Source organism: Chrysoperla carnea, chromosome 5 (genome assembly GCF_905475395.1).
Source record: "Chrysoperla carnea chromosome 5, inChrCarn1.1, whole genome shotgun sequence".
In the NCBI taxonomy this organism is placed as follows: domain Eukaryota; kingdom Metazoa; phylum Arthropoda; class Insecta; order Neuroptera; family Chrysopidae; genus Chrysoperla; species Chrysoperla carnea.
Window position 1 is genome coordinate 4,916,043 of NC_058341.1, and position 25,422 is coordinate 4,941,464.

At 28.4% G+C, this 25,422-nt stretch overlaps 2 protein-coding genes and 1 non-coding gene across 5 annotated transcripts; all 3 read right to left on the reverse strand.

Annotated features, from left to right (window-relative positions):
• Positions 1–107: 107 nt before the first annotated feature.
• On the reverse strand, positions 108–23,099 carry LOC123301583 (speckle-type POZ protein B-like). 3 transcript variants are annotated; one of them, XM_044884407.1, is made up of 6 exons: positions 22,991–23,099; positions 22,663–22,707; positions 22,461–22,567; positions 1,978–2,536; positions 1,080–1,679; positions 108–594 (listed from the first exon to the last, which is right to left on the reverse strand). In XM_044884407.1, the coding sequence occupies exons 4-6, from the start codon at positions 2,525–2,527 to the stop codon at positions 461–463; spliced, it is 1,284 nt and encodes a 427-aa protein (XP_044740342.1). In that variant the 5' UTR covers positions 2,528–2,536; positions 22,461–22,567; positions 22,663–22,707; positions 22,991–23,099; the 3' UTR covers positions 108–460. The 3 variants fall into 3 exon arrangements, with proteins under 3 accessions (XP_044740342.1, XP_044740344.1, XP_044740341.1); XM_044884409.1 differs by lacking the exons at positions 22,461–22,567; positions 22,663–22,707; positions 22,991–23,099 and adding an exon at positions 12,652–12,670 and having other exon boundaries at positions 1,978–2,538; XM_044884406.1 differs by lacking the exons at positions 22,461–22,567; positions 22,663–22,707; positions 22,991–23,099 and adding an exon at positions 5,080–5,235.
• Trnap-ugg lies at positions 18,257–18,328 on the reverse strand. The gene has a single exon. It is a non-coding gene; the product is annotated as a tRNA-Pro (tRNA).
• Positions 23,100–24,831: 1,732 nt separating the features above from the next.
• LOC123301637 (NADH dehydrogenase [ubiquinone] 1 alpha subcomplex subunit 7-like) lies at positions 24,832–25,422 on the reverse strand. Its single transcript, XM_044884471.1, has 3 exons — positions 25,265–25,422; positions 25,003–25,187; positions 24,832–24,944 (listed from the first exon to the last, which is right to left on the reverse strand). The coding sequence occupies exons 1-3, from the start codon at positions 25,340–25,342 to the stop codon at positions 24,893–24,895; spliced, it is 315 nt and encodes a 104-aa protein (XP_044740406.1). The 5' UTR covers positions 25,343–25,422; the 3' UTR covers positions 24,832–24,892.

Sequence of the window (25,422 nt, forward strand, 5' to 3'; positions counted from 1 at the left end):
ATTTTTCAAAAAAAAAGTGTAAAAATAAATGCTTAATACAATTTTCTTTCAAAAATTATGATGTATTAATTATACAATTGTACATTAAAAAAAAAAGAGTCCAAATAAAATTTACAAAATCAGTTCATTAGTTTTTATTTTGTATTTTTCTTTACTTTACAAGATAAGAAAGGACCCCACACAAAACCAACGCTTGACAAGATTATTAGTCTTTTCTTAAATTAATTTTGTGCTGAATCTTTTCTCAAAAATTTCGATTTTAAATAAATTAAAAAAAAGTTTTTTTCCTTATTTCTAGAACGAATAAGGCTTAATTAAATTACTTAATAAATGAGGATTATTTATATGTGTGTAACGGCCAGCATTACACACAACACTGGTATAAAATAAGAGGCCTATGGATCTTTAAATGATTTGATAAAAGATCTTTTTTTCGGCCTATAAATTAATTACTTAAAAATTACATTTGGTCATCGCTACGGGATCCTTGACTATCTAAATTACTCGAATGAGAACTTCCCATACCAGCTTCACAAGCTTCATAAAATAAATTTGGATTTACAAGTTCCATTACACGCCATGCTAATGATTTCCCTGAAAATGAAGATAATAAAACTTTAGTTATTATTGGAAGAGAGAAAATATGCCTTTTTTTTGGAAATTTCACATTATTCTCGATTGTTCAGTACAATTTATCCAAACTTTCAGAGAAAAATGTTTAGGATCTCAGATAGATTAAAGAAAATTTTTGTCAAATAGTTTTTTTGAATTTTTCGAAAGTCGTCAAATGATTGTAGATACTTCAATAACTAGGCCCTAAAATAAACGAAAATCTAATCCATTTGTCTTCTAGACAGAAATTGCCTGAAATCGATCCGAGAAATCGCCATCTGCCAAGTATTGCCATCTGTTAGTCCAAATTGTAACTACTAAATTCGGACCTTCTCCTGATTTTATAAGTACGAATTATTATCGCCAGTTGGCAACTCTCAGTCCGGTGTATCCGTTATTGTTTTGCGAGTTTGAATGTCAAATCTTGAAGGCTTTACCAAGTAAAAAATAACAAAATAAAAACATACCTATTTGATCATCGCCCGTATGAGATACATTTTCCTCACAGTATGCCAACGCAGCTCGTTTTAACGGTTCACAATTACATTGATCGGCTAATAACAACACATTACCAACATTACTTGGTGTCAATGTTTCCACTAACGATCGTTCACACAGCTCCGTTAAACCATCCAAATAAAATCGATGTGCTAACGATAATAATTTAGGTGCATGCGTGTCTAAATTTTCCACTTTATCCGTATAAATATATCGTATTAATTCATGAACAATATCTTCAGATAATTCCGATAAATCTAGTTGATATTTAAGTGTATCCGTTGCGGATGAATCCGTTGACGACGATGATGTTGTTGAATTATTGTTGCTGCAGGTGTCTGATGGGTTGTATTCTTTTAACATGGCGGCTAACATTGAGGAACGAGCTTTTAAAATGCTGCTATGAACTTTAAATGAGTCATCGGTTTTTTTAGTACCATTTGAACATTTTATTATCGTATCGGTCACTTCATTGTGTTCTAATAAACGTCCTAAGTCTTGTGATAGCGTGTGACGTTCAACTTCCGTCGGTACTAATTGTAATTTGAGCATTATGGATAAATCACCATCTGAAAAGAAAGTTTTGGTTAATATCAAAGTTGAGGTGAATATAAACGCTTGCGAGTCGATAGTCGATAGATGAATACAGGTACTAATCGAAGGAATTCAATATTTTTAACTATGTATACTTCAAATTTATGTCAAAACGAACTTATATTCAAAAATGCAGGCTTCCGTTTTGATACTAGTTTAAATCTTCATTTTATTGGACTATAACTTAGATCCGTCTAACTTTGGCTTAACCAAGTTCTCATCCCAATCCTGAACGAGCGTAAAGAAGTAAAACTATTTAAGTTAAAAAATTACCTTTATCAATATGACGATCTTCTAATCGCATATCACGATATCCGACACTAAGCATATTCGCACTATTCGCAAGTTGTAATGCTACACGATTGACTGGATAAAATTCCCAATGACGAATACCCGCATCCAAAACACCCAATTGAAATCGTACTCGTGCTTGTTCGCCCACCGTACTTCCAGGTATACTCTCCACACTTCCTTTGGTTGTACTTTGTCCACTGCCACCGATTCCATTACTCAACGAACATGATACTAAGCTAACACACACACATACAGGATTCGCTATCCGTTTACCGTTTGGTCCTTGCCAGCTGCGTATACCAATCACCCATTTTGTGGTGATACCATTTACAGCACATTCAAATATAGGACTATCTAACATATCTTTTTTTGAACGGGATCGTTTAAATTTACGTATTTTCCACGTGTATTTGAAGACGACATCGGATACGGTTGGTACTTGTAATTCGCATGAAATATTACCATCTAAATTTTGATTCGCTGTGGTTACATCTTTATGTTTTTCGTTTGTTTTGCTTCCTGGTGACATTGTTTCTTTCTGGAATTACAAAAAAAAAACAACAAAAATTTAATGTGGCTCGATTGGCGCAGTTTAAAATTTCTCTGTTCACTTTTGGGATTTTATTTTTCAATGTGGAATTCGAAAATGTATTTTTATGGATGATTTTTTTTATTTTGGACTCAAATGACACTATATTTTTAAACCGGGAATTGAAGTGAAGTTTTTTTAATGAACCTTTTGAAAACTTTTTGGGGCCAAAATTTGATATACCTGCATAATTTAAAAACGATGACTTTATCGCAAATAAAAAGAGGTACTTTTTATCCAAATTTAATGACTTATCTATTATTAATTATTTACGTTAACACATGTTGGAAATGGAATTCAAATGTTAAAGGAAACCAGATTAAAGTAATTACCAAAGGCAATAAAACTGAAATTCATATTCACGGCAAGGACCCGGGCAATGTCATCAACGTCCAGGGTGTTAAAATAATTGGCAATAAATGCTACGATGTTACCAGAGATGGTAGGACAAAGGTGGAAATACCATGTCCTCCGGACTTTGTAATTCATTATGACGACACCGATTATAATGAAAATGGCATCTATAATCGAAGTTATGTAACAAAAGTATCAGCTCAAATTGGTTTTTATTTAATTGTATGTAGTTTATTTGGTTACTTTTGTTCACAATTCTATCCAATATTCTGGATTTAAAGGCTTTGGTTAAGAAGTTATTATCTAACTAGAAAGTTTGCAGTCAATGGTAAGGATTACAAGACGTGGATTTAAAAATAAAAATGTGTGATTCAAATTTGAATGAAAAAAAAACATTAAATATTAAACCCTGAAAATAACCTAACATATATTTTTTAATTTTGATAAGTTTTAATTCGGGAGATATCCAAGAGAAATCCATGAATCTTGGTTATCTCCCGGGGAGTCCCTGGTCACGGACTCCCCGCTTAATACCAAAGTCTTTATTTTAAATAAAATAATACTTGGATCACTATGGTTCTACCATCCATCGTCATTTGTTTTAAAAGTGACACAACAATATTTTAAAAATTTTATTCTTTTAATTAAAAATAATTCAAAATCAATAATTGAATCGTGCATAAATCTTTTCAAGACAATTTTCAATTTGATACATCTGAATAATTCGAAAAAAAAAATGGTCTTATCGCAAATAAAGAGAGACGTTTTCCATCCAAAGTTAATAATTTGTTTGTTATTAATTTTTTACGTAAATATATGTTATGCAAATTTAAAAATAAGCCACGATAAATGTGGTATGAACTTGAAACCGGCTATAAAGGATGATGTTTTTACATGGTGTAACAAGACAAGAAAACCGAAAAAGTGTTTTAGATTTCCCCAAGCTACCGGAATACTAGGTGATAAAAATTTTTTTGGACCATCTGTGGAAGTACCATGTCCCACGAGCTTTGAATACGATAATGATACCAGTCAAAATGGCATCGATAATGATAATTATATTTATAACGATAATGGCATCTATAATCGAGGTTATGTAACAAAAGCACCAGCTAAAATTGGTTTTTATTTAATGTTATGCAGTTTATTTGGTTACATTTGTTCATAATTCTATCCAACATTCGAGATACAAAAAATTCTGGAAATAATTACGAGGCGTAGATTTAAAAGTAAATTGAAAAAAAATCTTAATATCAAGCGATATTGAGGTTGTCTCAACCTCACATAGCGAGATCAAATATGGCGAATGGGGGCCACGAATGTGATACAACTACCGTACGTGGTTGAGTGGTGAAGTTGGCACAAACGCATGAATTATATGTATGAAAGTAATAATATACTGTCTAATAAATTTCAAATATTGTTGTTTTGAAATGTAATAGAATTTTAAACAATATTTTTTGATTAGTTCTACCACTTATAAATATTATAAGAAAATACTGATGTGATTGTCATAGCCACATGAGCAGGTTTATTAGGTTTATTTAAAAGAAAATTAGATTTCTTTGAATCAGATTTGAACCAGTGACATCGCTTTACCAACCGCGCTATCGATCAGCCCCAAAATAATGTAAAAGAACTTCTCAGAATTTTTCCCTTTTAACACTCCGTTCTTCGAATAAATTAATTTGCGGACACCTCGTATATATATTTTTCATTTTTAAAAACATTTTTGCAGGCAATTCGAAAAATGTGAATTTGCGTTTGTAAATGAGCAACATAAATCAATTAGGTCTTAAAAACGTTAGAGATAGTACAAAAGTTTTAATGTTAAGAAATGTTCCTTATAATAAAATAAACAACTTTTGTTTGAAACATAGTTGTCCAAGAACAAAACTTAGTTGTCCATTTTCTCCGAATCTATTAGTGATAGGGAGTTGAAATTTTGCAGGTGGCTTCAACTAGGTGGTTTTATGAAATATTCTCGAAAAAACGAAAAAAAATATCTAGAAAATAGTTCTGAAAATTTTCGGAAAACCAAATAAATCACAATATCCGAAAACTATCAACGATTAAAAAACTATCAACGATTAAATAAATTAATTTAATCTAGGATTAAAAATATAAAAATTTGTTACCTTTGGATGGACATAATTTCGAAACTTTTGCCAAATAACATTTGAAGGCATTATTAAAACTTAAAAATTTCCACAAAACTTTCAAAAACACTTTATAAAAATTAATTTTTTGTAAGAATGTGTGTTATCCCAAAACGTTTCAAGTTATTAATGATGAAATAAAAAGATTCGATTTTATGCTGAGAAGAAAATATGTTGGATAAAATCGTTTGAACTTTTGATAACATGATCAACATATTAAAATTTTATAATAAATATATGCAAAAATTAAACTTTCCATGTTATAAACATATAATTCTTTTTTAAATTTTATCAATTTAAAAAAATATTTTAATTCATAATCAATAAATGATAAAGTTATTATTTTTTTTATATATATATTTATACGTCAGTTAAAATTATCTTAAGAAAATAATATATTTTAATAATAACAAAGAACTAATATAACTAAATTGGCTTTCCAGCCATATTGAAAACTCTCTACATGAATGGGCACTAGGCAATATTGTGTGAGACTACATCTGTTTACAGATGAATCCACATGTATCTGAAAGGGATGTAAACATTTCAATTTAAAGGGATGAAAAAGAGAGCATTGAACGGAGATATTTATGTATATATATTCTGATCATGCTTTATTCAAATGCTGGCGCAATTTTTATGTTTGTCTCACGTTAAGGCTGTTAGTTATTACTAGGGAATATTCATGTATTTGTTTTATATTTTTAATTCATTGTTTACACCGTTATAACAAAGTAAAAAATATAAATACTGCTTAAAAATGCTGTATTTAAGTGTAAACAAATATTTAAAATACATTTTGAGATATTTAAACGGAGTCCTTTGGCGCTCTCTGTATAAGTACGTGATCTGTCAATTACTGACAGTTCAATGTATAATTTACACTTGAAAAGAATAAATTTACAACATAGAATTTACACTCGTTATTATTAAGTTTTCTAATAAAAAGTCGTAGAATAGTATAATTTAATGAAATACCATATAAAATGTAAGTAATTAATATCATACAGTATGTCAACAAATTTGACAAGCCCGTACTATGATGTCACGTTCGTATAAAAATTTGAATTTCCGTTTTACAAATTTTTAAATGCCCTCACTAAATTTGTACTTTTATTAATTAATTTTAAGTAATTAAAAAGATATTAATTACTAAAATAATGGTTTTGTTGAAATGTCCAGCTAATAAAGTTACGGAAAAAAATTATTTGAACCAAATTTAAATCAAAAAGCCCGATGACTTAGGAATTTTTTATGATTTTTGTAAACTTTATTAATCAAAAAATGTATAAAGTTTTATTGAAATTCCTAGTATTATTCAATTCTTGCATATCTCCTTAATATTAATAAGTGAAAAATAAATTACTATCCGGTTAGCTTGAGCAATAAGTGCTTACATATTCACGTGAAAGAAACAAAAAAATAATAACTGATGGAATGGAGACACTTTAGCTTGTGACTAAACACAATTCACAACGCTTTCATGTCTCGACATTTTAGATTTGTTCATAACGAAAATAAAGATTGTTTTTATCAGAGAGAATAAATTGTTCTCAAAAAAAGTAAATATTATTTTAGAATTATTTAATGGTAATAAATTAAGAACTATTAGTTTTTCGGTAGTTATTTCTTGGAAGTTATTGGCTCTTAAATATTTTGTACAACGCAATATTATGAATGAATATTTATGAAGTGTTGGTAGTGGTTGGTTGCCATATTTAAAATATAAATTCGTTCCTCTTTTTTTTACTACAAATCAACAACCTTGTAGAGAAAACTGTGTTGAAATAATAAGCAGGCGCCCATATTTTTTTATAAAGTGGCTTGATTCGTTTAATATTATTAATGCACTTTCTATTATTATTTATATTTATTTATTAAAGCCACGCGCTTTTTTAAATTCAATTCGAAATACTTCACGCGACCTCCATTAAATAAACTCAATCTTATTTATATAAAAATGTTAAGTTCGTTTGCGCATTGAACAGATTTTTAAAGGAAATATAGTAATAACATATATCACAGAATGAATATTTGGAACTAATATGGGCGTCAGGTCGTATACTGGTTGGCGATACCCACTATACTTCTGGTGGACCTATTCAATACTGTAATATTACTTATGGTAGCATAAGTAGATACTATATGTATCTGTCTCTATACCATACCAGCATTATTGTAGTAAACGTCCAAGATGGGCTTGTCGTAAACACTCCTTGATTTGGAGAATGACAGGCTCAGATGAAAGGTGCGAACGTTCAAGACGACCTCTCTCGTGCCAGGAGAGCTTTGAGGAAGGAACAATTACCCTAAATTTGCGGTCAAAACTATTAATGGGAACAGTGGAATCTTGCAACATTTCCATAAGTGAATGACCTGTTTGTCTTAAATAATTTCTAAAAAGAAAACTGGGTCACATCACTCTTATTATACAATAATGGAAGTAAAAAATAAATAAATTAAATTGAATATATTAGTAAAATAAAATTATTTTATGGTAAAAATCTATGCAAAAAAGAACCATGATCGATTTTATTGGCGCAATAATTGCATAATCCTAACTGTTATATATACTTTTTTATTTAATTTGAAAAGATAAATTTTAATAAATTAAAAATAGTATTATAGCTGGGCAAAGTATCAATGTAAAAGAGTGTACTCCAAATTTACTAGTACTCATTTCTAATCTACCCAGCTCTTCGTAACAACATATTACATCAGATAAATTAAATTAAATAAGTGCATATGTATATGATGAAGTATTTTTACGACATAAATCTGGCGCCAAAAAAAAAAATCCATCGAAAATATATAATCAATGATTAATAAAGAAGTTTAATATTGAAATTTATCAAATTCTTCAGATTATGCTCTAAATAAACATGTAAACAATGAAATCAGTTTATCAAAAATGCTCTAAATTATATTGACAAGTTTATGGTTTAAGGTTGATTGGATAGTAAAATGCAATTTTATCACTCTATTTTAAGGTGATTGTTTCCCTACAGTATTGTAATAAAGTTTTGGTTTATTGCACCGGTACATACATAGAAATCAAATACATGCTTTGTAGTCAAATAATGTGTTATTTTTAGCTTTACAATACCACGCAACTACAAAAATATATGATATATTGTGTGCAAGTGATGCTTATAAATTTGATAATATAGATATCGCTCTTCAATCATCAATACTCTAATTATAGTCGTCTCTGTTCATCAAATGATAGATCTTCGATGAACTCATAATTAAATTAAAATTTTGCTGTTATATCATCGACAGCCTTATAATTTTATGGTATTATTATAAACTACTTTTAGACATTTTTTATCACACTCTCTAGATTTTTTTTGTGCACTTTAAATCAAAGGAAATTTTAATACGTCTTAAATTTTTGTGAAACATTTAGAAAATAAAATAATATACAATCAACAGGTTTTATTGCAACTATTTCCATTTACGAAACTCAAGTTTTTTAGTTCAAAAAGGTTATCTCTAACAGTTGATAGCCTTTATAAATTATCGTATGTTTTCAGCTTCGCGGGGTATCCAATTAAAATACTTTAATAAATTTTTATGTACACTCACGGACAAACAAACTTGGACCTACAATTATCAATAAATTTTAAGCGTAATTTCTTTCGATTAAATGCAACAATGACAATAGTATTTTTAAGTCGCAAGTCTCAAAAATGACTTGACCGATTCTAATAATTCTTTTTCGGATTTGTTCGTAATAATTTCAGGAAGGTTTAGCAAGTAAAATATTAGGGGAAAAATCAGAAAAACAGCCCGAAATTAAGAAAAATACAATTTTCAAAAGCAGCAATGAGAAATTACCCAAAGATCACAATTATTCTTTTGTGATTCTGATCTTTATTTCATGGACATGGATAAAAAATAATGCATATCGATTTTATAGATAACCAAAAATAAATACACAATTAATTCCGGATTGATTAAACCTTGAGTCGTCGTGTCGTGCCATAGCAGTGTGTGTGTCTGCCGTGACTGAATTTTTTAGATTATTCGTGGCTGTAATAATTATTAATTCATGACACTATAAGCTAATACTTTTTACTGAATATAAATTAATTGTTTTATTTTTTTTAATAAACATAGATTTTATGAACAATTAATTACATTGATGTGTGTTAATCAATTGATTGTATCTATTATGAATCTATAAAAATTAATTAAAATAATTGATGTTTTTCAATAATTATCGACTGTTAAATTCAATAATTATTAGAATAATACAATATTGTTAAGTGTTTGTATTGTACAATGTATATGTCGGAGCTAACTAGCTTAACCCGTCAGTACTCACGTTATGAGCATTTTGCTCACGCTCGATTTATAACATAAAGAACTTTTTTAGAGAAATTCTGTAAATGGAGACAGAAAAAAACTTGCTAGAATAGTAATAAATAAGATAAAATGAGACAAAAAATGTTAGGAAAAAATACAGAATTGATTACAGTTAAACCTGAGTAAATGAGAACTGAATAAGTGAGAAAACTCTATAAGTGAGAGTAATAGCCAGGATTCGTCATTTTAAGCTCCCAAAACCTCTATTAGCGAGAAACAGAAAACTCTATAAGCGACAGCCGAGCTTTATTTATTTATATTATTTAGAATTTTTATAGAAGAATTTTAGCTACAAAAAAAATACATTCGTACTTGCTGTGACTTGTTATTGCTGCGTACCTCTATAAGAGAGAAACGTTACCCATGTATCTGCATTAGCGATAAGCTCGGGTTAGTAAGTAAACCTCTATAAGAGAGAATGAGATGGTGCTCTCCCTTGAAATCTCGCTTATCCAGGTTTGACTGTAATTATTCTAGATAAAGTGTAAATGTACTGATTTTTTTCAAAAGATAAAGTGAATTTTTTTGTTTATTAATTCTATTAATACCTCTGACAAGTATTTTGGGTTTTTTTGTTATGTTATCTATTGTCGTTGTCGCTGATAAAGCATTATTTTAAGTTTTATTAGGAAAAAAATCTAAAAACAATGCATATTGATATACATTTTTTTAAATAAGTGTCAGGTTCAAGCACATAGCAACGAATAATAGACCGTGGTGAATTTGGCCTTTACAAGAAAAATCATTAACTTTTATTTTCGAAAAACTTGTTGATAATGACATCTGGTGGTTAAAATTCGAACTATAATAAAGTTGCACGGGATCATTAATCCAACCCAAGTTTGTAACGCTTAAAAATATTTTTTGCTTTTGATTTTTTGGGTGAAAATAAAAACTTTCTATCACAAAAATAAACTATTAAGCTATTTTTATTATAATTATTAATTTTATTATCAAAGATAATAATAATTATAGCAGTTAATAAGTTTATAATGCTTTACATAAAGTATACAATTACCCTCTTGAATTGAGACTTTTTAAATATAATCGCCAAGATAACCAAACTTCCCGAGTAATAAAAATATGATAATTTTTTTTTATTATGTAATAATTAGCTCACTCACTTCAGTTTTGAAATCAAAAATTTTTTATTTTGTTTTGAACTTTGGAACCTTGAAGGAATTTCTTTTAAACAAATCAAATTTAATTGTGACTATTAAGTAAGGAATGGTGAATTTTTTTTTTTCTTTGGAATCTATGGTAGCCCTGAAGCTCCCGTGACAGTAAAACTGCACACACACGGATTTGGAAATTTCGCATATGAATTAATGCTATTTAACGATAGGTGCAATATGGACTAGCTGTGCCACGGTTTATCCTGGCAGAAATATTCCTTAATGAAGCTGCGAGTTACCGCAAATTCATATTATGTCATAAGGTAAATGTCGAAATAAAATGTATGAAAAATTCGGTCAAGTTAAACTTGCATCAGAATTTACCGGTTTTTGACATCGAGCCAACATGTCTATGAAAAAGTCAAACGCACACGAAATTAAAAATGCTATAATCATAAAAATTTTGATTATAGCATTTATATTAAGTCATAGCCACATTCAAATCCTACTTTAGCAAAAGCTAACCCAACACGTGTTAGATCAACTCAATCCAATTCAAATGAGTTCATTTAACTCGAATTGACCACTTTTTGGCCTTTTCCTTTTATTGAAGGAAATTAAAATTTTGCTAAAATTGTTATATTAGGTACGGAATCCTAATTTTATCTTAAATAATTTAAAACTGCTGGATTAAAATTGACAAATGCAATTTGAATTAGAAAATAATTTAAAAAACATAAAATTTTGGCACAAAATAAGTGATTTTTCTCAAAAATTGACGATGACAAAAACAAAATTTTTCATCGAAATACAACATTTATAATTTTCGATTGGTTTTTCCCATGATTTTTCAAAAAAGCTTTGTCTATAATTATTATAAATACATTTGTCTAATTTTTAAGAATTATATCAACAACAAGATATTCGATTTTTTGATAAAAAAACTGTCACTTATTTAAAGAAAAAAAAAAAAATAATATAAATCAAACTTGTCCCTGAAATGTTCAATTGACAAGTATTGAACCGTTATAAAATTAATTTCATTTCATTGTGAAAAGAAAAACTATTTTCCAAAGTCCAAATTCTAATTTTTTAGACAAAAAATTCAAAACAAACAAGTAAAAACAATCAATTGATTGAGTTAATTATTGAAATACCATGTATAGACAGAGTTGATTTCTCTGTCACATTACACATAAATACATAACTGATATTCCCATATAATACATATTATCAAATTTGCGCATAATTTGCGCTCTCACGGGTAAACAGTGATGTTTACGAAAAAATGTTTCAAATAAAAGTTGTTTATTTTAATATAAGGAACATTTTTTTTATTAAAACTTTTGTTCTATCTCTAACGGTTTACAAGATGGGTCTTACGAACCGAAGACCCAAATGACCTATTTTGCTCATTTATGAACTCGACCTCACTTTTTACGTTCTCAGCACGCTATAAAAATTTCAAACTGATATCTCTTTTCGTTTTTGAGTTATCGTGTTGACAAATAGACAGACAGGTGGACAGACAACCGAAAACGCACTAATTAGGTGATTTTATGAACACCTGTACCAAAATTTTGTTCATGGTATCAATATTTTTAAGCCTTACAAACTTGGGACTAAACTTAATATACCTGGTATATATTTCATATACAGTCAAACCTGGATAAGCGAGAGTTCAAGAGAACATAATTTCATTCTCGCTTATAGAGGTTTCTCACTAACCCGAGTTTCTCGCTAATGCAGGTACATGGGTAACGTTTCTCTCTTATAGAGGTACGCAGCAATAACAAGTCACAGCAAGTACGAATAGTTCCTCCTAAATAAAAATAATATAAATAAATAAACTTATGGAGGTCCATGAAGGAAAAACGACTCTCTTACAGAAGTTCCTGTTTCTCGCTAATAGAGGTTTTGGGAGCTTAAAATAACGGGTCCTGGCTATTACTCTCACTTATCCAGGTTTGACTGTACATGGTATAAAAACACAAAAAACATATGAAAATCTACACAATATGGTTCATAAAAAAAACATGCGTATATAAAAACATGCGTACCTTTTTTTTTTTACCAAAAAAACTTCACTTTTTATTTCAGAATAAAAAAAACAATTGAAAGTTTATTAAAAACAAAAAAAATTAAAGTAAATAAATAAATAAAATTGACACAAATTGTTTAAAAAATCAATATTTTTCTTTTTAAAATAAATATTATTTTATTATAGAAATGATTCCGTGTTTCATTTTGTTATTAACGCGAACGGTTAACAAACACTACTCACTGACTGTCGATCTCGCTAACTCGCTAAGTTTGTGTTTTTTCAAATGAGTGAGTTGTGAAGTTTAAAATAAAATAAAAAATCATATGAGTTTGTAAAAATAATATAATGAAATGAGTCTCATATATCAAAATCAATCTTGTGTTTGTGTAATTCTCATACTGGGAGTTTTGTATTTGTATTATACTATTCATTTACATACTAGAAAAAGCAAGCACCACTTAATAAAATATAATTATACGTATATTTGTATGCTATTTAATGTGTTTTTTAACCGACTTCATAAAACGGAGGAGTGTATTTGATTGATTGTGTTTTTCGAAAAGTTATTCGAGAAAGTTGAAAATATAAGGCTATTGTAGTTTTCTTGAGATTTTGAGGTTCTTTTGTCTCCGGTATCGGAGTCCAGTGTTCTGTCACAAAGCTACTGGGTATCTGTGTAAATGTATTAAATCTATCTTCACTAATTTATATTTCCCTCTCAATTTGATTACATTTTTGGTAACAAGCTTAATCTCTTTCTATCTTCACTATTTTATATCTCTATCTCAACTTGACCATACTTTTCGTTACAAGCTTGATCACATACTTTCGTAAAATTTTGATCATACTTTTCTGTTAATTTGACTTTATTTCGAGTCGATTGGTGAAAATCCCATCTTTCCAGCATGCATAAAACAGAAAATTGTGTTCTTAGCTAAGGTAATTTAACGGAGAATTTCAAGTACGAGCTTAGAGTTTCATTCTCGAAAAAACTAAAAAATTGGCGATGATCTTCAAAATCGTTTCAGTTTAGAAAAGGCATGACGTATAATTTTAACATATAAATAATTACTATGGAAATGAATGGTCAAATAAACCTGACTTAATTCATTTTGAAAAGTGAACAAACTCAACTCAAATATTTCAATTTTAATTAAAATATTTTCAAAAATTTGATCCAAAAAATGATAGCTCTCTAAGTATCCTTTTCATCTCATCTGATGTCCTTGACCATCAACTTGATATTGATTTAAGAAGGAGTATTATAAGTTTAAAGTGTTTATCTGTACGTCTGTGTGTTCCTCAGTGGCATCGTAGCCCTTAAACGATCGAACCGCCTTGATTGACAACATTTTATATAGCAAAATTTTCAAAAATCGGTTTACAAGAAATAAATCACATTTGTCGGGGGGTTTTTTAAATTTTGTAAATTTCACTTGTTGGATATTATTTTGAAATCAGTTCTATTTTTTTTTGTTTTAAAGTTCTTTTTATGTGTATTAGTAATATGCGTATTAAAAGTCTGTTTTTGTTTGTTTATTTAATTTGGGTGCGTTGTTTTGTTTTTTTTGTTAGTCTTTTGTTTCAATGCTGTCTTTTTGTTGTTTTTTTTTTTATAAAACCGTTATTTTATTATATTTTTTTGTTTATTGATATTTAAGATCATTGTACTAACTTATATGTAGCAAAAAATCGAAGAAGAAATCTTTTACATTTCATACGATCTCACCGATATTTTAGAGTTGAATTAAAAAATCCTTGATACTGTAAAATGCTTGGACAACCTCGAACAGAATAAAAAGATGAATGTCCGCAGATAAGGAGATATAATATCATGTTTCATAAACTGGTATTATTTACCAAATATCAAGGTTTATTAGCATGCAATGCGGGATGGAAGCGGGAAAGTGGTGTTTTCTCAACGAATACATACATGTCACACATACATACATATAACTGATATACCCATATAATACATACTATACAATTTGCGCATACGTTTGCCTTCTCACGGGTACACAGTGATGTTTACGAAAAAATGTTTCAAACAAAAGTTGGTTATTTTTTTATAAGGAATATTTTTTACATTTTAACTTTTGTTCTATCTCTAACGGATTACAAGATGGGTCTTACGGATCCAAGACCCAATTGACCTATGTTACTCATTTACAAACTCCACCTCACTTCTTACGTCCTGAATGCGCTATAAAATCTCTTTTCAGCTTGATATCTCTTTTCGTTTTTGAGTAATCGTGATGACAGACGGACAGACAACCGGAAATGGACTAATTTTGTTACAAACTTAGGAATAAACTTAGTATACCTTGGTATATTTCATATACTACATAGTATAAAAATTACAAAAGTAAAAACAGACTTCATTTCAAATTTCATATGTTGCGAACATATTCGAAATATGTCGAAGACTTACATATTTAATGTAATAAATGTTTGCACGAATTATCTTATATCTAAACCTCCCCCTCCCTTCAATTTCCTATTATTACGATTACAAACACAACTAATACTAAATACACTCACAAAACTTTAAAAAAATGTTTACCGATGTGATATGAACTTTGTATTCATGGAATTATTAAAAAAAAATTATAACATAATAATAATAACAACAACATCAGAAAAAACCATTATGCAGTAAAATTTGTTGTTTTTGTGTAAAAACACTTTAATGTTTTTATTTTTCCTAGACTTGATGGCGTTATTGTATATTAATACATTCTCACCTATAGATGCGCATTGCAGTATAAAGTGTTTTAATATTTAAACACTTACTTTTATAAAATAAATTACCGTTGAATTTATTGAATACTAGCTGACCCGGTGAACTTCGTACCGTTCAAACTTTCTAGTTAGATAACTTTTTAACCATTCCCATTAAATCCAGAATATTGGATAGAATTGTGAACAAAAGTAACCAAATAAACTACATACAATTAAATAAAAACCAATTTGAGCTGGTGCTTTTGTTACATAACCTCGATTATAGATGTCATAATTATAGATGTCATTATCATGATAGATGTCCCCGGTGTCATTATCATTATCGATACCATTATCAATATCGATACCATTATCAATATCGATACCATTATCTTTACCGATATCTTTATCAATATCGATGTCGATTCCTGGTTTTGTGGATACCGTGGGTTCGATGGGACATGGTGCTTCCACTGGTTGTCCTCTTTTCCAAGGACCAATCCAATTGGGGTATTTAAAACACTTTTTCGGTTTTTCTTTTTTGTGACACAACCAATAGATATCATCCTTTTTAGATGTCAAGCCCGTAAAACATATACAATTCTTATGTTTATCATTTTTAATAAAATGCATAGATCTTTCTTGATTAGTAGTTCGATTGAAAATATAGCTGCAACATGTGTTTACGTATATAATTATTAATAACAGACAAATCATTAATTTTGAATAAAAAGGGCATCCTTTTATTTGTGATAAGCTCATTATTATTAGATTCGAAAAATATAATTTAAAAAATGTCAAAAATTTTGTATTGTGTCACTTTAAAAAAAAATTGATGATGGATGGTAGAGTCATAGTGATCCAAGTAAAAAAAAAACGTAATTGTTCGTAACTCTTCCATGGAACATTTAAGTGAAATTTGGCATTATTTTTTCCGAGAAATCACAACCTCTTAGTTCATAAAGAATTGATTTTTAATAGACCGTTAGCTCGTAACAGAAAAAAATTGATTATTGACCATAGAGTTACATAGACTGAGCGTTAAACGATTTTAAGCGTGTCAACAACTGAGGTAATTGCTTAGGTCAAATTCATCATGGCAGCAGTGTAGAAATGTTAAAACAAAATGTTGTTGTCATACTTGTCATTGTAGATTCGTAAGAAAAAATGTTAAATGATATATTTTTTAAAGTCAAAAAGCGAAAAAGTTCAGTGAAATCACGATGTTTTATGTAAAACATTTTGTAATATGACAATTTGACATTCAATGTATGTTTTTTGATTAATATCCCTACCTGACCTAAGAAATTACCTCATATATTGCATATTAAGACATGCGCATTAATAATCATGCTTCGTCATTTATTATCTTTCTCAGCTATCTTAAAGAGATAGTTCTCACTTTGTAGCCAATTCCCAATTAATATATTTTCAAAGGTTTCATTACTTATGAAAATGAATATACGTTCAGTATTAAACATGTCTTGGACCTAAAAATAAACGATTTTAAAATAAGAATAAACGAAGTCGACTACTAATAAATTGACCGTTCGCTTCAACTTATATTATATTTTCATTCATAGGTGTATGTATGTATATTTAAAGTAAGCATGCAAGGTTAAATGAAATAATTCACACTGATTGATAAAATGAAAATTGTTCAAAAAACATACAACTTACACGTGAAATTATATCAATTTGTATATTCACCGGCCGGTCTATTATTAGTACAGGCGATAAGCGGAAAATATTAGGTTACACTTTATATTTTGGGGTTCCGTTACCAAATTTAATATTTGTTATTCATTAAATCTCTACGTAAAGAAAAAATAAATAAATAAATCAAAAACGCCACTGCATTAAATAAAATCTGAAAAGAAAGAAAAAAAGTCCAGTATTTTACAGATTGCGACTTTAATAATCGGGGCCCATTTTTGGGAAGGTTTGAATCGGTCTAGATTTTCACGACTTGTTTCTTTCTTTTCCCCGATTGCCCCCCCCTCCTCGTACATCCGGGAGCTGGGGAAAAATCAAAATTAAAAAGTGACTAAGAACTTCTGGGGCATACTGTATAGTATATAGGTATTATTTATCTATTATTATTTAACAAAAATAAATTATTTATTTATTTATTTAGCGCTAATCGTGATAAATATTAAAAATAAATTGTTTTAAAATGTATTTAAATAACACAAATGACGTTCAAAATTTAAACTAGACTGACTATATTTACAGAAGTTCGATCATAATTATTATTTATTAATTTGTAACAAAATAATGAACACATTCTAATAAATGTGACTTACAATTTAGAACTTTTATAGAAATTTTAAGAAAAGCATCAAAATAAGTTGTTTAAACAATCTACAGGGTGCTACAGTTAAGTTGGCTAGATATGGAAAACTTTTTTATTATAAGGTTTACGAAAAGAAGTTATTCTGCTTTCGGAATTCATTTTTTGACATCGAATGTAATGGGTTCCACAAATTGAGAAAGTTTGATAACAATTTTAATGGTTGTTTAGAAATTTAGACAATTTTGAACAGATAATAAGAGAAACGGTTAAAGAAATCACTCCCGAGATATGTAGGAGTGTATTTAAAGACTTTTGTAAAAAAAAAATTCAAAACAAACAATTTACTGAGTTAACTGTTGAAATACCATGTATAGACAGTGTTGATTATAAATAGCGGATTCAGCCGCCATAATTATACGCGGATTTTCATCGATAAATTTCTCATTTTATTAATAATTGAATGAAAGTTTTCCAATGACTTTTCTTTCTAAGCTAATATTTTGTCAAATACAAGCCAAAAATTAAGAAAATGAAATTGTTAATAATAAAATACTAAATGAAAGAAACTTATTAATGTAATTAAAATTTAAAATTAAATGAAAAAAATTTGGGCTCAACCGGGATTTGAACCCGGGACCTCTCGCACCCAAAGCGAGAATCATACCCCTAGACCATTGAGCCGATACATTTATTGTCTCTAAAAATAATATACATTGAATTTTACTTTTACAGAAAATTTTTCCGAAATTAGACCAAATAAGGGCTTTGACATTGTATTAGGTCAATGATATATCAATCAAGAATTTTCACAAAGTGTATAGTTCTATTTTTTTTGTGTATATCAGTTTATAAGATCATACTTCCGTATGACTAGCATGAATAAAATATCATGACGTCAGGTTCAAGGAATTTTCTAAAATGAGTTTCACGACATTTGTATTTTAAATCAAATGACACCACACGATTTTAAGTTATTTGCCAGTTGTGTTTTGTTTACAATTGTGACTGGCAAACGCGTTAACCGTATGGCCTTGTTATAATATATTAGTTTTTGAGGAAATTTCCAATATATTATGTTATTCCTTTTAATACATATCTCTCAAAATATAAAATATCTTGTCAACACATACTTTAATGGCAATTTACGAAATTTTCCAATTTGATTTGACTTGATTTATCTTATCGTAATATTTATTATTATTTCGTATTGTTTTTCGAATTAATTTATTAATAAATAATATAAAATTGTTATTACGGTATAGTCTTAATCAGACAATAAACAATTTATCGATTTGTGTTTAAATATTCAGGGCTATATTCAATAATTATAGGTAATTTCTCATAATAAACGCAATTTCATTACATAAATCTTTCAATTAATTATTAAAACAGTGTCGGTTTTTATTAGAGAAAATTTTCTTAACAATTTTACAATGAAAAAGCGACAAATGTCGTGGGACACCCGGTTGGAAGTATGTAAATGTAGCATATTACCATAATTTATAATAATAATTAAACTGATTTTATAATTTTTTGTGACATATAATTAAACTTGTCAACCGATGTCAACGACATCTGTTAATGATTTTTAAAGTTATCATACTCATAATGAAATTACAATGTGAATTATGATTTAATCGTTATACATGTATAATAAATTCTTTAAACTTTAAGCTTTTTTTTGGTGCATTATTATGTGAAGATAGTTTTTTGGAAATATGAGAATTTTGGTCTCGTCTGATTAACGCACGGGACCCCATTGAGTCAATGTAAACACTATGATTTCTAATTTTCAATATTTCATTAAAAAAGTCGATAAGGCATCAGGGCCGGATTTAAATTTCTGCCGCCCTGGGGCACTTTAGCAAAATGCCGCCCTATGACTGAAATTTTATTTTAACAGTTTTGATATCTTATTTTTTTTAAATAAGAATAACTAATTAACTGCAGAAAATTTATTATGTATTACATATTATTATTACTGTTCTTTTAAATTAAAATTAATTAGTATTATTTGATAATTCTCCAATTTTAGGAAAATTCATTGATCAATTAAAGTTTCTGTTATCAAAAAGACATACATAATTTGAAAATATTTTTAATTCTTCAAAAAAGCTATATTAATTTATCAATTCCAGAAAATAAAAATATCAAATTTTATTTTTGCAAACCTTTATGGAAATAAATTAATTAAACTATTTTAATTGTTTTCACTTAAATTTCCTATATTATAATATACAAAATTTTGATTTGATACATAATGCATAAATTATATTTCTTGAAAAATAAAATGTTTATTTAAAAGAATTAGTTAATTATATATTGTATAGAAAATATTTTCTCACATTCCAAATTTTGCCGCCCTAGAAAATTTGCCGCCCTGGGCACTAGCCCCGACTGACCCTAGTGTAAATCCACCACTGTAAGGCATCCTCAAACTTGAATAAAACATTATTTAGATGAATATTCTTTATTATAATAAAAGTTTATTATTATTTTATTATAATAAAAGTTTATTTTTATATTTTGCTCATACTATCTTATTCCATCTTCAAATATTTTTTGCACCAGGGCGCCACTGACTACTCAATTTCTATTGACATTTTTTTTGTGTTATTAAATAGGAAGACTAATAAATTAAATAAAAAATAACTCATAAATATTTATGAAGATACAATTCTATTTTTTTTTTTTAATTATTTAATTTATTAATTTGTTTTGAAACAATTATTATTAATTAACATTTACAGTAGCAAATTAATATCCTACAATTTTAATTGTTTGATTAAATGGGTGTAATCTGTATACATATACATAATAGCTAATACATTTTATAGGTTTATTCTAGGGTCTAGGGTCTGCAGGCCTAGTATTTCAGATAGTCATTTCAGAACGGCTAGAAATTTTAGATCCAGATGTCAAAGTCTCTAACAACTTTATAAAAAATCTTTTAAAGTCGAGTACTTCTTTTTTAGGGAGCCTGAATAATTTTAATCGCAGGTTAGCTGGCTCTTGAGCAGAAATCATTCAATGGGGAGGAGGGGGGTGCATGGCTCTTTGCTCATCGACCTCTCATCATGATGTTTATTGATCGAGTATAAAATTAGGTTACTCCTTGCCCCCTCCTCTCACTACAACACAGGCATTTGATACCACAGAAATCATCGTGCAAAATTGAAGAGTATAATTGAAAAAAATTGAGCATCTTCATAAAAATTTTTCATTTTGTTGGGAAAGAGTAAAATTTCAACCCATTCAAAATAATTGCCAAATACCACATCTGGCCCTAGACTTGTATGATGTGTATGTACAGTCAATGTGAGCTATTAGGCGTGGGGTGATACTTTATTAAATTAGATTTTAAATTCAGGATGTTTACTTTTATGATATCGTCTCTGTCAATTAGTTGAAATGTTTATTTTTGTTTTGAAATAATTAAAAAATGATTAATTAATATAATACGTTTAATATATAGAGCGATTAAACGATTTCTTTGAATTCTAATTATTATCAGTATTTAAATTGTAGTTTAAGTAAAAATTATTATTTTATAAGCTTTTTAAAAAAATATAATGTATTTCCCACAATCTTGTTTTAAAAATAGTTCAATTATTTTCACATAATGTAGTTGGCGCCAGCTTCCTTTTACAATAAAAATTTCTACATTACCGACATATTCTGTATCTGTATTCTTTGGCTAAAGAATCTGATTCATTTCGTGATTTATCGACAAGTATCTGATACATCGACTGACTCATCGAAATGACTCCGGATATGACCCTCCGGTCTCAATTTTAATCGATATCTCAGAACATCCTTGCCCAATCGTTATAATAACCCGATTTTTGTGTTTATTGGGTCAAAATTATCCAAGAAAATAATTTTATCAAAATAGGAGCCAAAAAAAATTTTTCGATTTTTTGCAATTTTTTTAAGGGGTACCCCTTCGAAAAAATCGAGAAAATCGAAAAAAAATTATTGTTGCAGAATTTGATAAAACTTGGTAAATAAGGTAATTTTGACCTAAAAAATACAAAAATCGCCTTCATATAACGATTAGAAGGATAGTTTTTGAGTTTTGGAATAAAATCCAGTACGAAAAGCTATAAATTCGGAGCGGTTTTTTAATTAACTCGAAAAATACTCAACTAATCAATAAGCCAACCATATTATTATATTGTATGTTTCCTAATTATTCTAAGTAATGCAAAGACACAAAAATCTGGGTCATATCGTGATTTATCGACAAGTTTCTGATACATCGATTGTAGAAATGACTCCGGATATGACCCTCCGGTCTCAATTTTAGTCGATATCTCAGAAAATACTTGTCCAATCGTCATAATAACCCGATTTTTGTGTTTATTGGGTCAAAATTACCTTAGAAAATAATTTTTATCTCAATAGGAGCCAAAAATAATTTTTCGATTTTTTGAAATTTTTTTAAGGGGTTCCCCTTTGAAAAAATCGAGAAAATCGAAAAAAAATTATTGTTTCAGAATTTGATAAAACTTGGTAAATAAGGTAATTTTGACCCAGAAAATACAAAAATCGCCTTCATATAACGATTAGAAGGATAGTTTTTGAGTTTTGGTCGAAAATCCGGAAGCGAATCTGGAAATATTCTCGTAAAATATGCAGCTAATCGACAGAGGGAACACCTTATCCTTATTTATGAGTTAATTATTTTTAAAATCTTTATTTCAAATAATTTCGAACAATTCTGATTCCATCGAAACTGACCAACAAAACTAGCGATATTTTCATAATGATAGCGGTAAAATTCATGTTATTATAATATAGTGAAACCTACCTAAAGCAACATGTAGTCGACCAGTCACGCAAGCAACCTTCGCCCTTTTCGATCAAAGATAATTTTTTTTCCTAAAAAAAGTTCATTTCTTCTTCCTAAAATAAAAGCTGAAAAAAAGGAAAGTGAGAAAGAAAAAAGCTAAAAAAACCTAGAGAAAAAAAATGATTAGAAATGCATGCTTAGAATTAAAAAAATCACTAACCTTTTGGTCCGTTTTTCATTACCTTCAAGCTTCTCATCCGAAACACTGAAAAAAAAAGAAGAAAAATCTAAGAAAAAGAAAAAATTTGATCCTTATGTTGATACATATATGCTATATAAGTTGCCTATAAAAAAAAAGTATGGTATGTGACAACAATCAGCATTCGAGTGTGGAAAATCTCATTAATGAAAATAAAAATAAGAATATTATTATGTGATAATAAAGAAATAATGATGAATTTTCCTATTTTGAAAAACTTTTAATGATATATAGATTTCGTGTGAACTAAAACATATTTATTTTACTTTATTAATAAATGAATTCTTACTTGAGGGTAATGCAACCATCGCAGTCGTCAATTCCAGATCAAAGGCTTGCCCCAACACTTCACACAATTTTCACTTCAAACACTTTCACTTAAAACAATTTTCACTTCAATCACTTTTAAATTGTATAAAGTTTTCATAATAATTTTCGCGATTATTAAGCTTGTATTTAAACCACGGTATTAAAATTCTTAAATTTGCCGCTAGATGGAATTAACACTTAAGCATCCAAAACGTACTAAGAACGTATTTTTATAAATAAGATACTTTTAATAATTATTAAGTAATATGACAAATTGGTTATTAAAATAATAATTCTTCGAATGAAAATTTATATAAAAATACTTATTTTTACTTCTGCTTACTTTCCCGAATAAGAATTTACCATAGAAATAACATAAGACAAACAATATTAATTAGATTTACTAAAATTTACACTAATTATACTGTGACCGACTGTCAAATTTATTAAAATATTTTATGAACAAAGTTTATTCATCACTTTTTTAACTGTAAAGTCATTTTTATTTAATTAAAAACACATAAATTTTATTCAAACAACCAATCTCAACCGTTTTTAACAAGTTTAGCGTTCTTTTTGACAAAAACAACTTCTGCGCAAGTCTCTTACGATTCACTTTTTTTTTTACCAAATATGAATTTTATATTTTTTATAATTTTTCTTTAATAAACATAATGTTGAAACTGACTATTATAAAATACACTTTTAATAAATAATTTTAATATTATTAATAATCATCCCGATGTTAAAATATTTTTTAAAGCATATTAATTAAATAATTAAAACTGACAATATTAAGACACCACAGACGCCATTCTTTTTAAGTAATAAGTCTTGCGTCATATCTTATAAACTTACTGCGCATGTGCTAAGAAAGAATGATATTTTTGGCATTATTTTTGAATTTTCAAAAGCAAAAAAATTTTTTTATTTTATTTCAGAAATGGAGATATTAAGATATTGATATGTTACACGGTACTCAAGATAAGCTAGAACGACATGAAATGTGTGAAAAACAATTAGGTGAAATTGTAAAACGGGAATTAGGTGGTTTAGAAAAACGACATCGGGTTTTTAGAACCGATTAAAGGATTATTGGAACGATTGGATGAACGTTTAGTTGGCGTTGAAACTGTTTTGATGCAGATATTACTTTAATAAATTATTAATTTGAATATAGTAACGTTTTAAGATGGGCCGATTTGTACAATTTTTAAGGGGTACCCCTTCGAAAAAATCGGGAAAAAATTATTGTTTCAGAATTTGATAAAAAATTGGTAAATAAGGTAATTTTAACCCATAAAATACAAAACTCGCGTTCATATAACGATTGGGTGGATAGTTTTTGAGTTTTGGCCTAAAATCCAGTACGAAAAGCTATAAATTCGGAGCGGATTTAGAAATAACTCGAAAATGAGTATTCAGAGAGTCTACTTTAAAAACATCCTAAATAGATGCTATCAAAAACTAGTTCTTTAGGAATATAATCGCCAAAATCTGAATAAAGCCGAAATTTTCACGGTTTCATCGATTTTTGACAAAGTTACGTTCGGCGCTCGAGGTCACAATCTTGAATTATTCCTTGGCCCAACAACATCTGCAAACAACAATCCTGCAAAAAATTTGACGCAATCCTGCAGAACTACCGGATTTGACGCAAACTACCCCGTACTTTCAGGAGAGTTACTGAAATAATTCTGTATTCTTAGATTTCTTTTCCCTGATTCTCCCAATCAATCAAATTCCCTGATAATTCACGATTTACGATCACTTTATGATTAAATTTTAAGCTAAATAAAAAAAATAATAAAGATCCAATGTTGTATTTTAATAACTATTTATTTACAAATTTTTCCACTACATAAAATTTATTTCCAAAAATCTAATCCCAAATATGAACTTTACCTGGTCTCGGTAATTTTGCAGCCACACTCCTACGAAACAAATCAAAGATAATTTTATGTATAATAATTTTGTATATTTTATACTTACGATTCACCAGATCCTAATAAATTTTGTGAATAAATAACTCCTGGTGGTTTAATTTCTCGCCTTCCATCTCTTGTAAAATAATAATTATCGGATAATTTATGTGAAGGTCCGTCTGGAATTTCAGGTAATGGTGGTGATCTGGTAGCTACAAATGGTGGAAAACGTAACGCATTTGTGTATTTTCTCTGGAAGAAAATTTATTGTTATATAACCTTATTTTAACCTTAAATAAAAATATAAAAACTTATTCATGTAAACTTACTCCCAACAGAAATTCTCTAAGAAGTTTAACCATTCCTGAAACATCCCGTATCGAAATATTTTTTCCAGCCACACTCATTTTAAAATTTTATTATTTTCTCAATATTGGATCGAATTTTTTTTTTTGACAACTGACAGTCAAGGTATACAGACGTATTA